This window comes from Lucilia sericata, unplaced genomic scaffold (assembly GCF_015586225.1).
Source record: "Lucilia sericata isolate MDLA Ls3-8-SP2 unplaced genomic scaffold, ASM1558622v1 Contig000083F_arrow, whole genome shotgun sequence".
Classification (NCBI taxonomy): domain Eukaryota; kingdom Metazoa; phylum Arthropoda; class Insecta; order Diptera; family Calliphoridae; genus Lucilia; species Lucilia sericata.
Window position 1 is genome coordinate 784,720 of NW_023994116.1, and position 21,933 is coordinate 806,652.

At 28.9% G+C, this 21,933-nt stretch overlaps 2 protein-coding genes across 2 annotated transcripts in view; one reads left to right on the forward strand and one right to left on the reverse strand.

Annotated features, from left to right (window-relative positions):
- Nucleotides 1-21,933, forward strand: part of LOC119599629 — an 82,983-nt gene that overhangs the window by 58,871 nt on the left and 2,179 nt on the right. The window lies entirely within an intron of this gene.
- Nucleotides 16,749-18,019, reverse strand: LOC119599595. The gene is made up of 2 exons (XM_037949410.1): nucleotides 17,750-18,019; nucleotides 16,749-17,686 (listed from the first exon to the last, which is right to left on the reverse strand). Exons 1-2 carry the CDS (start codon nucleotides 17,808-17,810, stop codon nucleotides 16,749-16,751), a joined length of 999 nt encoding a protein of 332 aa, XP_037805338.1. The 5' UTR covers nucleotides 17,811-18,019.

Below are 21,933 nucleotides of genomic sequence, written 5' to 3' on the forward strand. Positions count from 1 at the left end.
TACATACATACATACATACATACATACATACATACATACATACATATATTTTTATATTTTATATAGATTCATCAAAATCAAAAAGGCATAGTCTGTACTACCACAGGTTTATACATTGATATAATGTTTACTGGTAAATGCGTCCAAAACTCTATCCATCAGCATTTTAACAAAAATAACCATGTCAGCAAAGTCTCATAAAGGTGTGACACGGAAGTAAATCGAATTTGACACACTGAATTCGTTTCTCTTGTTTGTTCCATTAAAGGATACAGGGTAATGGCCAACAAAAAAATAAATTTTCCTAATAAAATGGTTACGATTTGAAAGGTTTACTGTTGCAGTTGTTATACCCTACACCACTATATTATATTGGTTATATATTGAATTATGCCAATTGGGCCGCAAAAGCATTTATCTTATGGATCCTTACTTGAATCTAAGACATTCGTCTGTCTGTTGAAAGCACAATAAGGCTCAAGAGAAAAGTTAGAAACCTGATTCGTTTGGTAATGAAAATGAGCAATATTCATAAATTTTTCTAGCCCCATAAAAATGTCCTTCGGATTACGATTTAAACAGCCACTTTAATGTGGAGTAGACTGTAGCCGAAATGGAATTTAGTACAAGTTAGTTTTATGTATCACGAAATTATATTGTAAAAACATCGGTCCATATTAGTGAAAACCTAAAAGTCCATTTTCTGGCTTAACTAGAGGGGCTAGGACGAAAAGAAAGAAAATATGTGATCATTGTCATTGTCATCAAAAATCGATTGTTTGGGTAAAAAAAATAAAAGTTAATTTTCTAGCTTAACTAGATGCACTAGAGCAAAAAGAAGTTAGTTAGTTAGTTAGTTAATTAGTTAGTTAGTTAGTTAGTTAGTTAGTTAGTTAGTTAGTTAGTTAGTTAGTTAGTTAGTTAGTTAGTTAGTTAGTTAGTTAGTTAGTTAGTTAGTTAGTTAGTTAGTTAGTTAGTTAGTTAGTTAGTTAGTTAGTTAGTTAGTTAGTTAGTAGTTAGTTAGTTAGTTACTAGTTAGTTAGTTAGTAGTTAGTAGTTAGTTAATTAGTTAGTTAGTTAGTAGTTAGTTAGTTAGTTAGTTAGTTAGTGTTAGTTAGTTAGTTAGTTAGTTAGTTAGTTAGTTAGTTAGTTAGTTAGTTAGTTAGTTAGTTAGTTAGTTAGTTAGTTAGTTAGTTAGTTAGTTAGTTAGTAGTTAGTTAGTTAGTTAGTTAGTAGTTAGTTAGTTAGTTAGTTAGTTAGTTAGTAGTTAGTTAGTTAGTTAGTTAGTTAGTTAGTTAGTTAGTTAGTTAGTTAGTTAGTTAGTTAGTTAGTTAGTTAGTTAGTTAGTTAGTTAGTTAGTTAGTTAGTTAGTTAGTTAGTTAGTTAGTTAGTTAGTTAGTTAGTTAGTTAGTTAGTTAGTTAGTAGTTAGTTAGTTAGTTAGTTAGTTAGTTAGTTAGTTAGTTAGTTAGTTAGTTAGTTAGTTAGTTAGTTAGTAGTAGTTAGTTAGTAGTTAGTTAGTTAGTTAGTTAGTTAGTTAGTTAGTTAGTTAGTTAGTTAGTTAGTTAGTTAGTTAGTTAGTTAGTTAGTTAGTTAGTTAGTTAGTTAGTAGTTAGTTAGTTAGTTAGTTAGTTAGTTAGTTAGTTAGTTAGTTAGTTAGTTAGTTAGTTAGTTAGTTAGTTAGTTAGTTAGTTAGTTAGTAGTTAGTTAGTTAGTTAGTTAGTTAGTTAGTTAGTTAGTTAGTTAGTTAGTTAGTTAGTTAGTTAGTTAGTTAGTAGTAGTTAGTAGTTAGTTAGTTAGTTAGTTAGTTAGTTAGTTAGTTAGTTAGTTAGTTAGTTAGTTAGTTAGTTAGTTTGAAAGGAGGATGTATATACATCAAATCCGAAGAAATACACCTAGGCCTCTATCGGGCCTTTGTGCGCTCCTTAACCTGTGCCTCAGGTGGGAATCGAACCCACCACCTCCGGTCTACCAGACTAGAACACTAACCACTAACCTACCGGAGGCCACCTAACCTACCGGAGCAAAAAGAAAGAAATTCTGTGTTCACTGTCATTTACCATCAAGAATCTATAAACATAATAGTCCACTTTCTGGTTAAACTAGAGGAGCTTTATTTTCCCACCAAAAATCGACTTGAGTGAAAACATAAAAGTCCATTTTCTGGCTAAACCAGAGGCGCTAGGGCAAAAAGAAAGAAAATCTGCGATCAGCTTAATAACCACCAAAAACCGAATCTTAAAATGAAAACATAAAAGTCTATTTTCTAGCTAAACTAGAGGCACTAGTGCAAAAAGAAAAAAACTGTGATCACTTTAATTTTCCACAAAAACATTTTTATTTTGAGTGAAAACACACACTTAAAATTAGACACAACCTTGATGATATACATCTGAAACTATAAATTTAATGTAGAAAACTGTGTTTTTAGTTTTTGGTTTCGTGATCCTGTGTTCTTTTTAAAAGACTTCAAAGTTTTAAAAAGTACATTTAAAATATTTTGTTTTATTTTTAATTTGTAATTTTTATATGAGTGTTTTTAAAACTTTTCTATTTTTTTAAGTCCGATTTAGTTCAAAAAACGGACCACCATCCGAAATTTACTTGTCTTGTTTAAGGTTCGGCATAGCCGAATACCACTCTTTTATTTTTTTCGTTGTTTGGAGGCTGCTGTATTTCAACGATATTAATACATATACATACATATGTATGTGCATATGTATAAGAAATAGTACATTTGTCCAATTCAATATCGGTGTTGTTTCGTTGTATGTCATAATTTTTTTTTATTAAAGGTTTGTTTTCTTTAATACTAAAACAGGTGAAAAATTATAGTCGAGCATTCCCGACCATAAACCGTTTCCGTGTTTTATGACTTTGGGATAAAAAACTATATTCTTACTTATTTGAAAAAAGAGACAAACAAAAAAACTGTGGTTGATTTCTTGTTACAAAAACCACTATCAAATTAATATAATTTAATATTGAATACATTTTAACTACATACATACATATATGTATGTATATTAGACCGACACACAAAAATGGTGCTTGAGTTACCCCTCTCAAAATATTCGCTGTTATGTAATATGATGTTTCCCAAAATATTTTGGGTTCAGTGTTGTCCGTTCGTGAACTGGACAGTTTTCAAGAAAATATCCTATGTGGGACACGATTTTTCATGTTCAATTCAATATTTTACCCATTCTCTAATAATCTTTGTTTTGTTTTAGGATGGTTCCCAAAATATTTCTAGTCTATCGGTGGCCGTTCGTGAGCTGGACCGGTTACAAAAAAGTCCCTTTTTAAATTTTACAGTTTTTTCTTAAACAAAATATACAATACGTGGTATCATTTGAAAGGTTTTAAGAAGCCACATCTATTTTTCAAAATTTTGCATTCAATTTATTTATATTAATGAAAAACCTAACAATTTTAATTTTTTTGGAATATGACAATTATGAACAGACGGTTATTAATGATTAATTATTCAAAACAAAACTAAAATTAAAAAAAAAATCATTTAAAAATACCTTTATTAAATTTGGTCCAGCTCACGAACGGTCATCGCTAGATTTAAAATATTTTGGGAATCATCATAAAACAAATCATGGTAAATTTTTTAGAGGGGTAACAAAATCACGTTTTTCCTTTCCATACAAAGTGAGTCGGTCTAATGTATATATATCGATTTCAAAAGTGTTTTGTTTAAGAATATAATTTTTTTTTCTTGCACTGCACTCTTATTTACGCAGTCATAAAGATTTATTGCAGTATTTATGACAGTAAACACTAAGATAAAATAAACAAATATTCATATACTTCCATTTTTCTCAAGTTCATTAACCCCTTTCAAAAAGTTCTAAACAAACAAATGCAACTTCCAGAAGATACAAAATAAACAAAATAAAAGTGCAAATACTTTCTCGTACTCAGTCGTGTTTACGTAGCAGTATTTTGTATGCAACACAGTTTAAATGAGTTGCAAATATATGACAACAACAATGGTCATCGACAACAAGTCTGCAAATGTTGACAATGACAAACATAAAATAAAGCACAACAACATAAGTAATGTACAAAATTATTTGCTGTAATTATATTAGGTTTGGCCAAAAAAGGTGGATGTTCCTACCCAATTATAATTAAATTTGACATTGGTATATATGCTATGCTATTTATCCAATTTTAATAATTTAAATACTTAATTTAAGCCTATATAATGTAGTATAACAATAAAACTTTTTAAGTGTTATAGTTTTAAAATAGTGATAATAATGTTATAGTAATAAAATAATCTGGTCAGTTGGTATATACCTGATGGTCCATCTCGTTGTTATACAGGTTAACCGGTTTATAAACTCTACACCTGAGTGTTGTTCTTTGAAGTCACTCGGGAGAGCGTGGTAGTTCGTTCTTAAGTCTGCCCAGTGGATGAAAAAGACCATCACATGAAGCACTCGGGCATTCTTATCAGTCGGTCTGTGTGTTTGTTGAAATCAGTTGTCAGAAGACCGCAGATGAAATTAAGCAGTTAGATGTGGATCTTGGAGATATCTGGGGTCTTCTGAAAACTGATTTTAACATACACACGAACAGACAGATAGACGGACATGGCTAAATCGATTCCGCTAACTATAACGATCCAGAATATATGTATATACTTTATAGGGTCGAAAATTATATTACATAAATTACGAACGGAATGACAAACTTATAAATATATACCCTTCTCAAGAAAGTATAATAATAAGGACATCCTTCTAATGACTAGCCTGTGTTAAAATCATTCAGTAAATTCTACTTCTTTTCGCTTCTTTGTATGTTCATTCTGGGTTGTTATAAATACACTTCACATTTGTGAGAATATATAAGTATATATAAGTTTGTCATTCCGCTGTAATTTGATATAATTTTCGAATCCTATAAAGTTTAAAAATACATACATTAGGAGTCATTATAGATAGTGGAGTCGATTTAGCAATGTCTGCCTGTTCGTGTGTATGTTGAAATAATTTTTAGAAGACCCCAGATATCTGCGAGATACACTTCTGTTGAAAATTGTTGAAATTGGTCCATTATTTCACTTATCATCCTTACAACCGTAAGCCCCGAATAGGGATTTTGAGCTCATAAGTATGTTAAGTGTTCTAGTATCTCTACAAATATCGGCAAAACTTAAGGTACGTTCACATCTATCAAATATTTGACGAAAATGAAGTGACCCCTATAAAATCAACATACAAAAAAATCATATCATCAACCTCAAAGAATTACAGAAAAGGATTTCGGTGCGGGAAGTTTTTCACCGAATTGACTTAAAAAATAGCTTTTTTTTATCAGAACAGTATTGGTTACAAGGTAGTACTGTGGTATTTTGCCACCCAAAAAAAGTTATTTCCCTAATGTACACACACACATCAAATGTTTCTTCTTTGGCGGGATTATTCTATATCTTGGCTTTTACATTTTTACTACTATTTCTTACTTTATACAACTGTGGCAGCTCATCTTTTTATACATGTGCATGTGTATTTATCCATGTTTGCACATTTATGGACAACAACTTAACGAACAACATGTGCATATCCGGAAGAAATAACCAGATAAACAACTAGTATAACCATCAGTTTACCCAAAAAGAAAAAAAGTAGCAACAACATTATCAACTTTCCTCTCATACATGCATCAAATCAGTAAGAACAACAAAAGCTATGCTACTAACACAACTAAATCTACAAACACACATAATAGTTTGATTACAATTGAAGCAGCTATCGACAAACCACACAAAAAGAGAAAGCGGCAAATTAAAATTAAGCGACTATCGAAAAACCTCAATTGTTTGGTGTTAGTATGAAAAAAGCAAAATTAAATGATGTTTTGCAATTTCATTAATATTTATTTAATTATTTTAATTCCTTACGTTAATCTAAAAAATATGATAAAAATGAGAGTATCGCCGAAGAGCGCAATAAAAATTTAATAGAATCTACACAACTACAATATCGCCAACCACGAGTTGATGTTTTGCTCTCTATGCAAAATGTATGAAACCTTATTGTCTATTGCAGTTGTGGTTCCAATTGTAATTAAGCTGCAACCGTTAGAGCTTCATCGGCTTTTGCATTTATAAATATGATGCTCATGTTTGTGTTGATATGGAAAATATTACTTCCGCTCTTCATGCACTGTTGTCAGAGTGTATGAAAATGTATATGAGAGCATGTTTGCTGACACGCACAAAAATAAAACACAGAAAATTCAAAGAATTTAGTTTTTAAAATCGGACTTAAAAAAGATTTGAAGCAGCATGTATTTGCAATACAATATTAAAAAACGGTTTTCGAATAATTCGAAAAATTGCATTGCAACCAGTTTTATCTTCCTTTTTTTTTTTTGTCTGCAAAAATTAAATTTTCCGAAAATAACACATATGTAGATACATTCAGCAGCATTCGTAAAAAATGGCTATGGAACTGAAAGTAAACACTATCCTGACGGCTTACGAACTCATCAACAGACTAAATGTATTTTAAAACTGTTTCGTATTTTGTCCGGCTATACGATATTAGGGCATTCATTACAATTTTAAAAACACAATTAAAGATTAGATAAAAAGTGGGTTTGATGAAAATAGTACAATTTCCATTAAGAATCATTTCAAATTTTAAACTGTAATGAAGTAAAGTGGATTTTTCATTAAAATTCCTAAAGAAACAACATAACTTCTTAGATGTTTGTTGGTCATAAAATTAAACATAAACTGTTTATTAGAAATAAAATAAAACAATTTACTAATTAGATTCAATATACTACACAGAAAAAAGTTTGAGCATAAATATTATGAACAGCTTTCATTGACTAAAGTTAATAGTATTTAAGAATAAGTTCCTAAATTGTATGAATTTTTTCATTTTTATTTTTTTAAAAATAATCTAGAAGCCTTGACTTAAAAAATTAAAAATTTTCTTTCTATTTTTCTATTTGTTAAAAAATGTTTGAAATTTTCTTTGGAAAATTTTTTATTTCTTTATGATTTTTAGATTGAAAACAATGAAAATGCGCGTAACTTGCAGGATTGTCTGAAGAATGGATGTTTTGCTATATTGCTGATTTTTTTTATTTCATATTTTGTTTTCCAATATTTTTATTTATTTTTCATAAAAATTCGCTAATTATTATTATTTTATTTTCTAAAAAAATGGAACATTGGATATTTATTGCAATTTTTTATGAAAATCAAAGAAAATAAGTAAAAAAAACCAAAAAGTTCATTCATGTACAAATTCATACATTTTATGAACTTTTAATATTCCGAATGAAAATGGTTTGGGAAAAAAAAGTCATGTTCGATTCATACAATTTATTACAAAATTCATTCTAGTTATGTATTATTTTTTTCTGTGTACGTATTATTTTATTTACTTTTTATTTTTTAAACTATCCGTTACAGATTTAAAATTAAACAAAATGTATTTAGATAGAAAAATTGTCGAAAATGTGATATATTTGAAAACGGTTGCTTTTCAAACAAGGGAAACCCGGTTAACCAGTTTCGGTTTTTTAATACACTAATTAGCAAGTCTTAATTACTTCTCCATTAACCACTAATTTTTATTGTAAGCTTACAAATGGTTTTCACAATAAAATATAATTCAAAATAATTAAGAAAAAATAAAGGGTATCAGCTTTCTTACTTATTTGTACAACTGTAAATCTCTATTCTGTTCTGATTAAGTTGTTGTTGATAAAGAAATATTATTAATGAACACTCATTGCCAAGTAATGAGTCGTTATTACCAAAATCATTGAATTTTTTATAGCGTGATGTTTAATTTATTTAGGTTAGGATATATTTAGCAAACCGCTAAAACAAAATTGCTAAAAATTCTCAATTGCAGCAGAATATGAGTTTGTTCTTTGTAAATCTGAAATGCAAGTTTAGAATATATATACATACATATGCACCATCAATATATTGTATGTGAATAAGATTTTTGCATGAAAATCATGAATAAGTGTTTTGTAAGCAACAGTATCAGTAAAATACTCATAATGTTGAAAAAGTTTCTTAAGTAACTAAATAACAAATAAAGAAGTTGAAGCAACAGCAGGACATACCCATAAAACGGAACAGCAGGCCGTACCCATAAAAGGGAAAAATGGGATTTCGCAAAGGAAATATTTACTATCATACATACATACTTCACATTGTTTTGCTTCTCAAGCTCACACAAAAAAGTCCTGTAAAATAGCTGATAAATGGGCGGATGCAATGGTATTAATAAACTGTTATAAAACATATTTGTTTAAAAACCTTTGCATTTTGTTATACAATTGAAACTTTACTATTGTAAATTATTGTATAGTGAATGTGTAAATTTTAGAATAGTTTATAGGTTTCTCATAAATTATCTTTTTTTGATGAAAAATCTGTGTGGTCACAGATAAGAGTACTTTTCTCATAACGTTGTCAAAGCACCAAGCTCAAAAAAATATTAAAGCAATTTCGTTTTAAAGAGTATGTATTAAAAGCTATGCATGGAAGATATGAGTTGAACAAAAGCAGCTTATAGGCATATAATAAGACTATAGACTGGATAACAAGTTTTCAGGTAAAAAGTTCATTTTTGAAGTGAACAATTTTCCAAAAGTAATAATTTTTTTTTTACAATTTTGACAGTTAACATAATAATATTAGTGTTAGTGAAGAAATAGCTATCTGAACTCCTTTGGACAATTTTTGCTAGAACCAATAGGTGAAAAGTTACACTCATTTGAATAAAACCCTGTATGACCAAAATGTCCAACTTTGACCCCCTCCAAGTCTGGCAGTTCTTGACCGATAGTGCTGAAAATTAGTGTCTGACCTACTAACTTTAGTGCAAATTTCGTCGAAATCGATTTTTTGAGTTGGGTCACTTAACATGAAATTCCCCATATGTATGTATATGCACATTTCCGTATTTAGTATTGTTGCATCTTTATGAGAGTATATGAATGTATGTTGCAACAATATTACAGGGAATCGCAATGACATCATTGTCACAACGCGCGTAATTGAATACAAATCAATCAACAATTTTTTATGCAAAATCCTCTAACTCCAGCTTCTCTAAGTTGTGAAAGAAAATGCAAATAATGTGAAGGAAAAAATGTGTAAAATGATGTCAAACAATGTACGGGTATAAAACTATCAAGTACATGCATACAAGAGGCGCCCAAAAAATATAAATTTTGTCTTATTTGGTTCATTAGATAAAATTCATCATTATAAGTAACTGGTGTAACATGTAACAACAGTTTTTTTTAATTTCTTCAAAAAGTATGTCATTAAAATTATATTTTCTTCGTCTCTAGAAGATAAAATTTTGTCGAAATCTTAAGAAAAATAATTTTGATGGCACAATTATTGTAGAAATCGAGAAGTTCCTATTATTTACACAATTTAACACATTTCAATCAATTTCCGTTTGATTGGTTTTAAACACCAATGAACAAATAAGATCCAAAATCGATATTTTTGGGCAACTCTAATGCATACTCACTCTCACGGACACTTAGCTGCATACATACTCAATTCTACATTTTGCGGATATTTAGAAAATTGATATGCTGCAAAATGCTCTAACAGGACATACGCAAAGACCTAGCGGGAAAAAATATTTAAAAGTAAGTCACACAAAGGCCTTATTTAGGAATACAAAACTTTTCAGCAATAAGCATTTCACAAGTGTTCTCTTACATGCTGAGAAAATTCATTAAAAAATAGTAAATATTGCATCAGATGCACTTCATCTGCGCATCAGACAGTACGTTCAGAAATCCATCACAAAAATATAATGATGCGCAAAAAACGTCGAAACAGAAAATGGCTGCAGTGCATGAGTATTTAGATTTTAGTTGATTTAATTATTTTTTTAACTTATACATTTTAAAAATACAATACTTGTCTACGCCCCAGCTGATTAGCATCAGCATCGCAGACTAATTATCAGATGCAGTGCAGTGATGCACTTCCGAACAGGCCGTATACACTCCCTAACTGCAGGCCTGTTCATAGTATGTATGAATATATACATATGTACATACATAGTACACAAAAGTAGTCAGACGCAACAAACAGATTGCTATGTACTAAGTGGATGCAAATACTTAATATAGTTAGCATTTGAGTTGGTGTTGGTGGTGTCGCAGCTTAAATCGTTACTAATGAAGGCAGCATTTAACGATGACACATCTCTATACTTTGCGGCACCAACAATCTAGACAATAGTGATAAATCAATAATAAAACAAAAACTGTGGCAAAGTTGACAGTTTACGAAAAATTCAGTATGACAAAATGTTTACAATTTTAGGAGTTTTTCGTTAAATTGTACCATAATTTAACATTTTTATCGCGAAATTTCTATTGATTTTTGTTGCTGAATGATTTATAGAATTTTGATGATGAAGATGATATTAATACATATTTTTAAGCTTCTTATTGTTTGTAATTAAAATTTCATTTACAACAGGTAACAGCTTATTTTTAAGTGTACCGTGTGATGTTAGTGTGAAACACTTAAACATTATCATACATACATATGTACTTAAATTCATAAATATGTGTGACATGCGTACATATCGCTCATTTACTATAAGCCTGGAATAGAAATATAATTTATCGAGAAAACCACTTTGAATGTTTTATGTAATTTTACATATTTTTAAAAAACGTTTAAAGAAAACTTATACTTATAAAATATTTGTATTAAATTTCTGAAAATAAATAAAATTTAATTTTATATTGTTCAGCTTATAAACTCGAATTTTGTATTATGCAATTTTTGTAGTAAATGAGCGACATGCAAAAATGATAAACTAAAAATTACCTCGTCAAGCGAACATAATTAAAACTTTTTGCGCATATAGGAGCCTTGACGTCACACAATATGTGTTCCTATTGGTTAATAATTGTCAGCTATAAAAGTAACAGTGGGACAATTTATTATTTTTATTTTAAAATTATTGGATAGTAATTATAAATGTATATATTTATTGCAATATTTAACAATATTTTAGTATTTAAAATATTGTTAGAAGTAAAAAAATATATATGTATTAAAAAGACATAAAATTTTTTTCACAATTTTTTACCCATTTTTTGGAATATTAATTTTGATTACATATGCCCACTGTTCACTCTATGTTTATGTATTTTCTCTAAATTTTGTTTTCGTTTTTCTATGTTCTGAATCCTTTTGTACGCACTTCACTACACTACTATTGGATAGTAGGCCAGACATAAATTTTCAGCTCTATCGGTCAAAAGCTGCCGGAGTTAATGGGGGTCAAAGTTGGACATTTTGATCATACAGGGTTTTTTTCAAATGTGTGCAAATTTTCACCTATTGGTCCTACCAAAAATTGTCCAAATAACTTTAGATAGCAATTTCTTCAATGTTTCCAAAAAAAATTTAATTTTTCTAAATTTAAAAAAATTAATTTATATTCCTTTTCAAAATGGGCCCTTTTTGCTCATTTCATCCAAATCGAATTTCTAATTTGGGTCACTTGACATGAAACTGCCCTTATACATAAAAAGCAAATTGTTTACCAATTCTTATTAAGAAAACCCATACGTTAGACATTGATTTAAGTACCAATTATTAACATCATTATCATGCCATCAGTTATGTTGAGCATTACAGCATTAATATTAATACACACGTGGTATATAAATACTTATGAATATACATTCATTCATTAGGGGGTTGTTTTTTGAGAAATTTGAAGAGAGTGGGAGCGGGTGCGAAAATCGTGTATGTTAATTAATAGACTTATGCAACAAAATTTTTGCATAAGATTCTTAAAAAAACCTAAGTTTTCTAAATAAATTTTGACAATTTGGTATTAATTAAAATTGAAATCATGTCCCAACGTAAATAATGCCGATCCAAAGCTAATATTTTTCCTAAATTCCACTTTTTAATTGTCCGATCTTGTGTTAGCTATTTAACTAACAAAGCTATTATCAAAATAATTGTATTGGGCATATTTTGCAACTATCAACAAAATGATATCAATTTTCAAATTTTTAAAAAATATAAAATATTTTTTCCAATTAAAGAAATAATCAAAACAATTAATGTCAATAATTAAAGCAAAATCTAAATTTAATTCATAAATTGTATAAATTAAAATTTTTATAAAAATTAAATATAATATTAATTAATTTATTAATCAAATGAATTAAACAGTTTTTTATTAAAACTGTTAAAGGAATACTTTTCTTTTAACAATGCGTTCAGCATTTACAAAAAAATATCACTTTAAGTAGGTTAGAAAAAATTTTATAGTCAAAAAATTTTAATCAATTAAAAATTTAATGTAAATTAAGGTTTTAAACAACGTGATAGTTGACTCAAATAAAACACAAACAAAATTGTTTAAATAAAAATTATAGAAGAAACGTTTATTCAAAATAAACTGCCGATCATTTTTTCTGTGCACAGGATTATTGCAAAAATATTTCAGAGTGACTAAAATTCTTACACATATTCACATAAAAATGTATTTGCTTTTTGCAAATAACATTTCAAATGTTGTTTTGATATTAACGTTTGTTTTAAAAGAATAATATTTATATACATAAAATTAAAAAAAAAAAAAACGGAAAAACAACCGTTTCTATGAAATTTAATGAAGTCTATAACATATTTTCAGTTAATTACATTAAATTATATGTTAAAATTTTAAAAATGTAAATGTTTCCGAAAAATGAATAAATTTTCAATACTTTTGAACTAGAACAAAAATTCATGACCTTCACATGATATCAAAATTTCATATCATATCTTTGCGTGAAACATGAACTAACGTTTCATTTTCGGTGGGAACATCAATACCTCATTTTTTCTCCATACAAACGGGACCACCCTAATGTACATTTTTTATCATTAAATGAATTGAACTCTCCTCCCTGTTGAACTTTATCGTTATTTATTTGATACAGTACATTGTATTACGCGGGCACGGTCATACTTAATATAAAACCAGCCTCCTCATCATAAAAACATAAAATGCCACAAGAAACACACATCAGCAAACTTTGCTAATAAAATATTTGTGTGTTTACAAGACATCAATACATTAAACGTAGAAATATACATACATATATATTGGGGGATCCCGTGGACCACTTTTTGATAGTGCATTTATTTAAAATATATTTTCTTCGGAATCCAAATATTGGATTATTCTATTAAAAAGGTTTTTAAAGTTTTTGTATTTAAAACCAATCGGCCCATAAATATCGGAAATATGATAAAAATCTGTTAAAAATGTCGAAAAATATAAAATAAATTTAAACTCATTTATTTTGGAAACTTTTTTGACAACAGCGAAAAAATAATATTGTGTTTCATTTTCTTTTTTCATGGCCTTTTGGATTACGAGATTTAAAATTGCATTATATTTGCACAAAAATCAAAAGTCGAATCCCTAACATATGTATGTACATCAGGGTGTTCCGTGGAACACTTTTTTGTAGGAATACCTCTCAAACGATGCGTTTTAAAGTACTAAATAAGAGAAACAAATATTTTTTTCGAAGTTCCCTACCAGCGATTGAAAATCCTGAGCTCATCGCGAGAAAAATAATTGATTTTTTAGAGTATTTTGGTCCGAAGTACGGCTTTTAGTGCATTATAAAGGGCATATCAATTTAAAAATAATCTAAAAAAATCTGAAATCTATTGCCAAACTTTTTTTAAATATTTTCTGTATAAGCTAAAAATTACTACAATTTTGACACAAACCCACTTAAAATCATTTTGTAGACCAAATTATTTTTCCCGTAATCAGTTTGAAATTACGGATTTTGTGAGACCCATTTTGAAGATATTGCTATTTTTTAACTTATTGTACTGGTAGTGAACCTTTCAAAAAATATATTTTCTATTTTTCTCGTGTTAATACGTATTGATTGAGAGATATTCCTACATGGGATTCTTAAAAAGGCAATTTATTCTGGAAACTCTTATGTATGTATATTAGAGATATAACTAATTTAGCCGAAATTTTTGGCATACCACCACGTGATGGCCAATGTTGTACAAGTAATGTACATATTTTTTTGTTCCATTTGGAATCAAAATCATCACTCACCAACACCAATTTCTGAAATAAACCAACTTTTTCCCATTTCATCCCCTAAATGTTCGACTTTCCAAAAACTCCTTCTTAATGGATCTAAACAATGCCAAGGAAACCTAATACAAAAAATTCACGATTCTAGCTTTAACGGCTTGGAATCAGTCATTATATATACTTCCCTTATTTAAAATGTATTTTCCCAAAATAATTGAAAATATGTTAGTATTGTGAAAGTGAACTGCAGGGTATGTATGTATATATAGCTACACCTGTATAAGATTGTGTTACAGTAGACAGAATGTGGCATGCAGTATAAACAAAATATATGGTATCGATATGAAAAGACTTCTTTTGTACCAAAGAATTGCTGACAAGTGAAATTTTATCTACATCTTATGTGTCAGATACAATTCTTCCATATCTATTAGAGAGCTATCCAAGACGATGCTTCTTTTATAAGATATTTTACTGAAGATTTTATAACAAAGAAAATCATAAAATTATAACGACAACAGGGATGGTCAATGGAATTTTCAAATTGTACGAAACAACTTAAAATTGTACTTTTTTGGATTCCGATTGTACCATTTAATTTTTTTATTGCTAATTTGTAACAATATGCAACGATACGTTTGTAGACCATTATACAAACACTTTCACATTAGACCGACTCACAAAATATAGCTTATTATGTCATACATATGATGTTACCCAAAATATATTGAATGATTTGTTGAATAAATTATTTATTATTCATGTATATAGAAACAGATCTTTAAAATATGTGTCGATTCGTACTTCCCAGAAGTGCAATAAAAAATGTTAGTACGAATAATTTCGGTGACTTATATTTAGCAATTTAAGAATATTTATGGCGTTACTTTTGCTCAAAACAGTATTTTTTAACGTAAAATTTTTTACATTAGGTTTTATTTAACTTATAATGATCTAAAAAGATACTTTTTTATACAATAAATGAATCTCATCACTTAGTTATTAGTCTAAAATACGCAGATGCAATTTTTTGTAATTCCACAATTTTTTTTTTTTTTTTAAATTTGTTCACTTGTCTACGAAATGATCATGAAATGATTTGCTAAATTTAAATGTATAATCGTTTTTTATAACCGTTTAGTACAAAATATTCCAGAATTTTTCTCTAGGCCATGGTTTTAGCGAAGTCGTTTTTAGACGATTAATTCATTAAGTAATTTTAGTTTAGTTTCCAAGAGCTTTTAACAACAAGTTACAAGAATACGAAAACTTAATTTGTTGTAAAGCATGCGACTAGTTTTCTTGTGCCTTATAATTCTTTCGAGGTGTGTATACATATATGTATAACAAATTATTTCAAGAAGTTTCAATAATATCCATCAACAAATTAACAACATCAATTTCTTATTTGTTTTTAAGGGGTTTTTAAAGGGTTAATTACTCATTTGCGCATGCATTAAAGTAAAATGAAAAACTGAAAATTTTCAATACCTCTGAATAGAATTTGTTTAAATTCGTAATTTTTAAGTTCTTGAGGGACCCTTTCCACCGCCAAACGTTTCGTTCGGTATTCCTCTTTATGTAAAAGACTTATATTTCGACATTCCGCTCCTTTTACAAAGCTCTTCCCGAGTTATGGATATGTAATCTATATTTGTATCTAAAAAATGTATCTGCAGGTATTAGCAGCAAATCTTTTTTCTTCTAAAGTGTACATTATACTGTTAAATATGTATATGTCTGACTTTACAAAATATTTATTACACAAATAACATACAATTTCGTGAATTATGAAAGTTAAGTAATTTTCTGAAAGGGGACTTTGTATGGTAGTTAGGTTCAAATGAGGTCCGATCATTATCGGTACGGTTTACGTTCGTTTAAAAGATTTTTCCTTTTTTTTAAGTGTTAAAGATAATTAACATTTTACTTTTGCATAAAATTCTTCAAACTTATGTATATACAAATTTAGTTTAAATTTTTTTACATATTCTTTTTTTCTTAAAACAAAAATTCAATATCATATAAAAGAAAAAATGTGGTGTGGAAAAAAGGCTAGAAAATGCCAGAAGCTATAACATAAATTTCGAGGTTAAATGATAAATAAAAAGTCTAAAAGGCTAACTTGGCAACACTGGGAATGTATAAAATCAGATTAATGTAGTCCTGTTAACAACTACTTACGACGAATGAGATATCAAATTTTTATTTTTCTTTCTAATCACATTCATTCAAATAATTTATGTACATAAGTACATATATAGAACTATGTTAAATTGAGTGAAGAGAATGTACTATGTACACTGTTTTCATTAACTACACTTTCAACTGAAGAATGACCACAGGCCATTTAGTGACAATTAGAACTTGTCCAATATTTGTTTTGAAAACACTAAGGCATGAAGTACATATAAGCAGAATGAAGATTAGGAAATAAGACAACATACGAGTACAACTACAAATATTCATGTCCATACAATCTGTCACAAGGATACAATGATTAGAAATGAAAGGAAAAGTAAAACAAGACCTTGTAACACTTGGAATTTATATTTTTAATTTACGTTAATCTAAAACTGAAATACAATCAATGAGATGAATATTTAGGATTGTTAATGATGAAAATTCTTGGAGACTTCAATGTAATCATCATATTCGTCAATGTTTTTGTTGAAACTTATCCGATGAGATTTTGACTGTGGTGAATAATGAGCTGGATGTGGTGGTGTTCTAGGATATGTTCGTGATGTTGGTAGCCTGCCTGTCTTCTTAGTGGGTTTTCTGGTTGTAGTTGAGGTCGTTTTGGTAGATAAACTATTAATATCCTGAAGTTTATTCGTAAGGAATGTTTGAAGGTTTTCTACCGATATTAGTGGTGGCGATGTTTTGCCATCATCAAAATCATTATCTTTATCGTAGATAAGCGGATATGATATAGGATAGAACTGTGGTGGAAAATACGCTGATACCTGTGGATATGGGTAATATGAGTATCCAGGATAAAATGGTGGATATGGTAAGTGGGAAGGTGGAAAATGGTAGAGTGGATGATTAGTTGGAGGATATGTAGGTCTAAGTGTTGGTGGTTCCATTGATGTCGGCTTAAAAGTTGTAGTTGTTGTTGTGGTTATTGATTCTTCAGGGGTTTCGGTTGGGGGTTTATCTTTACCGTCATCCAAAACCAAAATACAATTCATTGTAGGTAAATCATGCGAACTATTATTCTGTTGTACCAATGAATTTGTTAGTTCATCAACGTTCAAATAGGAGCCTGCATCATTTTGTCGTCCAATTACATCATTTGTATCAATTGTGCACAACGGATAACCACCCAAAACAGCCGAATCTTTGGAGTTATTATTGATACCAAATATATTTGGCAAGTATTTTCCAAGTTGAAAACCAGCTGCTAAACCAGCTAATCCTGTAATGGCACTATTTATAAGACGGCCCTGCGATATCACTGGTTTTCCATTATTTATTTTCATTATTGATTCATATTGTACACGTGTGATTGGTCGTACGCGAACTAAAATTTCCTTTTCATTCGCTAAATGCAAATTAGTTAAAAATTAAAACAACATAGTATTTTTTTTTAATTAGAGAGACATACCAGCCGAAGCTACAGCAAAGTAAGCCAGCATTAAGGTGGCAAAATCTTTTAAAATTTTCATTGCAACTTATTGCAATTCTACCAATTAACAACGAAGAGTAAATCTTCGCTTTACAATAATTTAATTTGAACTAATATGTCAGTTTAACAGTGTAGGGTCTATTTATACAATCAGCGCTTTTATTATGTATTTTATTTTCTTGTTGGTTTTTTCCATTTCATAAACATTTTTATTGATTCATCTCCATCATTTTAATATTCTCACGCTCTGTCTTAATCTATATTTGCTTATATGTATGGTTTAAATTTGACGTTCGCTTAAGATAACAAAATAAATAAATGCAAATATATTTTTTTTAAATTTCATCTTCTTCCTAAGAACCATAGACCAAATTTTTGACCCATTTTTATAACTACGGAATGATAAAGAATATTAGTTTTTATAACATTACACATGTGTGAAATCTAACCCAGTTACTGCTACTATAAAATAACTCACATTTTATGACCACAAAATTCCAAATTAATCTGTTAGGTGTGTATTTAGTATTAATTATTGACTTTAATAGCCCCTAATTTATGTTTCTACAGCAAATAATTAGGCGGTTAAAATATTTAAAAAATCAGACACAGAAATAACATTCCAATATTACTTAACTCTCCCAGTTTATGTCTTATTATTAACTGAACATTAATGCTTTTCAAATATGAAATTATGCCCGCTGAATTTTACATTGCACTATTTATAAATACTAAGGTATTTAATCGATTAGCGGTAGTTCGTTAAACCGATTCCAACAAATTGTTTTGGAACTAGTATGTTTTACATTGAACAAGTGTAGTACCAACGTATGTATACAAAGTTAAAAGATATTTTAGAAATAGTAAAATTTCATAAAACCCATAATGCCGTTTTTCTTGAAACGTCAGTTTTTGGATTAAGGCAATTACTTATGTATTTACTAATATTTAATATTTCAATTGACATCTTCATATTTAAATATATTTGTTCAATATAAAACTATGATCGTTGAGTTTTTCCATTTTAGATATTTCAAATGTGTATCTCATGTATAAATTGCCAACACTGATAATATAGAAAAAAATTAGAATTGGAGTATAAAACTTAGAAGCTGTATATTTTTTTTTATTTTTTAAATATGTATATCCTCAAATAAAATTCATAGCTATCGCTGTGTAAAATTTAGGGATGCCAAACGGGACTGGCTTTTACAAATCCCGGGATTCGGGATTTTGAAAATTGCAATCCCGGGATCCCGGGATATTTCGGGATCCCGGGATTTTTCGGGATCCCGGGATTTTTCGGTATTTCGGGATTTTACGGGATTTCGGGATTACATGAATTTAATTATTTTATATATGAAAATTTTTAAATCATCATATTTGTAAAGAAAATTGTTTAATTTTGTGGAAATTTAACAGACAGAAGATATATTTAAATTAAAACAATCCAATTAATTCCAATTTTTAAATAAAAACTTTCAGAATTGCATAATTTCTGAAACTTTTTAAATACATACTTACTTCCTAAATAAAAATAAATATCAAGTTCCGAAATTAGACATAAGCTCTTTTTAAAACCTCATACTGTTCCATGTGAACTAATAATTATAACAGATACCAATTCAATTATTCGAACATCAATTTAGAACCTATTCTTTGAAAAATATTTGGAATTTTACTCAAAATACATATTAGTTTTGGAACATATTATTATATTCGTAGTATTAATTTAAAATTTTAGGTGCATTCAGAACAAGGTAATTTACCTTTACCGGTATCATTCAGATTTGTAGAAAGTTAGAAATGTAAAATCCTCTAGTATTGAAAAATAAAGTTTGTATTCGACTGTGCCGAAATTAAATACCCACCATCAAAATATTGTAATGTATTGATATTAATATCAGCATCAATGTGATTTTCAGAGGAGGTCCAATTAGGTTTTTTTGTGTCAATTTTGGTCCAAATTTGCAGCCCAAATAGAATGAGTCTTCTAACTCGTGTTTTCAGCTTACAGACACAGAATGTGTATACTTTTTGGGTCGGTCTACGACCAACATTGCAATGTGCTAACAAGTAAAAAGTTATAGTTGGGCGAAGCCTACCATATAATACCCTACACCAGTTATAAAAATAAAATGTGATTTATTGTTCATAATAAAGCATCTAAGTTGAATTGTACCTTGCCTCAGATATAATTTAGCTATTTTTTGTTGAATAAAATTGTGTACATTTAAGTCATATTTCGAAGGGGGCTTTGCATAGGGGCTAGCGTCAAATGAGGCCGCATCATCAAAAAATACATCAGGGTCATGAAGGCTAGTATAGAACTTGGTTTTGCAGCATTTTGTCGAGTTACGAGTATATTGAACATAATTATGAACTTAAAAACCCTATTTGGGGGGTTCAGTTGTATGGGGGCTAGGTCAAATATTGGACCGATGTTATCCATTTTCAATAGGATCCGTCTCTAGTACAATAGAAGATCATGCAAAATTTCATTGAATTATCTTCAAAATTGCTGTAGTTTGATAACAAGGTTTACACGGACGGACGGACAGACGGACGGACATAGCTAAATCGACTCAGAAAATGATTCTGAGCCGATTGGTATACTTTAAGGTATAGGACCAATATTATTGTGTGTAACAAACATCAGCACAAACCCAATATACCCTCCCCACTAAAGTGGTGTAAGGTATAAAAACGAAGTGAATAAATAAATTTATATGTGCTATGTGTATGGACTCATACCACTTTAAAAAATAAAAGGTTCAAATATGTATAAAATTAGCTCTGCGGAATTTTGTTTTGCATGAGTCAAAAATAAAATAAGATCGTAATTTTCAAATTAATTAAAATTATGGCTCAAAAAAAGAAAATAAAAACAGTTTTTTGAAACAAATCCTAATCCCGAAAAAATCCCGGGATTTATTTTCCAAATCCCGGGATTCGGGATTTACCAATCCCGAAAAATCCCGGGATTTTCGGGATCGGGATTTCGGGATTGGCATCCCTAGTAAAATTTCAATCAAAAATTTTAGTTATAACTTGCCAAAATCAATGCTTGACATTTTTCTAAAATGAAATAAAGCATATATACAAACATACATATGTAATTGAATAAAACCTGGACAGAATCAACATAAGATATCAGAGCATAATTTTGTAAAATATCATGGATGTTCTTGATTATCCTTTTAAATTCTTAATAGTAAGTAATAATAAATTGTCACGCCCCATTTCTATTTTCATGATATGGACTGAACTGAACTGAATTTTTTTTCCAATAACAACACTCATTACTAATTCCATATATACATTCCGAGACACGACCCTTCCTTCGTAATGATCATTTTATTAAAAATGTGACGTTGATGATCCACAGTTATCAATTTACAAACCTACTGAATTCGCATATACATACCTCCAATTTTAAATAAGAGTAAGTATATATTTCTTAACATATGTATGTAGTGAAACCAAAATTACCAGTTTTCAGATCTGAATTTTTACGTTTTTAAACACAAGTCCTGTAGGAAAAAAACTACTAAAATAACACAGGCATACGGTATTAAGGGGTATAAAAAGGTACTGAAAATGTAGTATAGTACAGAGTTTTCCATGCCTGGTCTACAGTATTTTTAAGCAAAAGTTTATGGTACTTTTTACACACAATACATTAAATTAAAAAATCAAGTTATTAACACAAAAAATATTTGGCGATAAATTTAATTTTTCAATTTATCTCAGGAATAGATGTAAATAGATCAATTGTATACTATTATGTCAAAAACCGCGTTTTGGACAAAGTGATCTTTACTCCCTTATTCGTAGCCATGCTTCAAATGTATGTAAATATTAATAGAAAATACCAATCTTTTAAGTTTTAGTTGGTTTTATTATTGTAATGACATAAATTTGCAATAAATGTAGACGAGATATTTATTCCTACATTCATACATATTTTAAATTTCTTATTCAGTATTTTTTTATAGTTGCTTGTTTTTCAAATGAAAGTGAATTTTATTTTGAAGTCTTTCACATAAATATTTTCTAAACTCGTCTGAACTGTTATGCAAAGGTCAAGTCATCGCACCGAATCAATACGCATTAACATATTCAAATTTCCGTCGTTATGAAAATGGTATAAGTCAAGAAAT

Coding starts and splice junctions, on each gene's coding strand:
- LOC119599595 (XM_037949410.1), bottom strand. CDS start 17,810: ATGAAAATTTTAAAAGATTTTGCCACCTTAATGCTGGCTTACTTTGCT. Junction 17,687..17,749: donor CTTTGCTGTAGCTTCGGCTG/GTATGTCTCTCT, acceptor ATTTGCATTTAG/CGAATGAAAAGGAAATTTTA.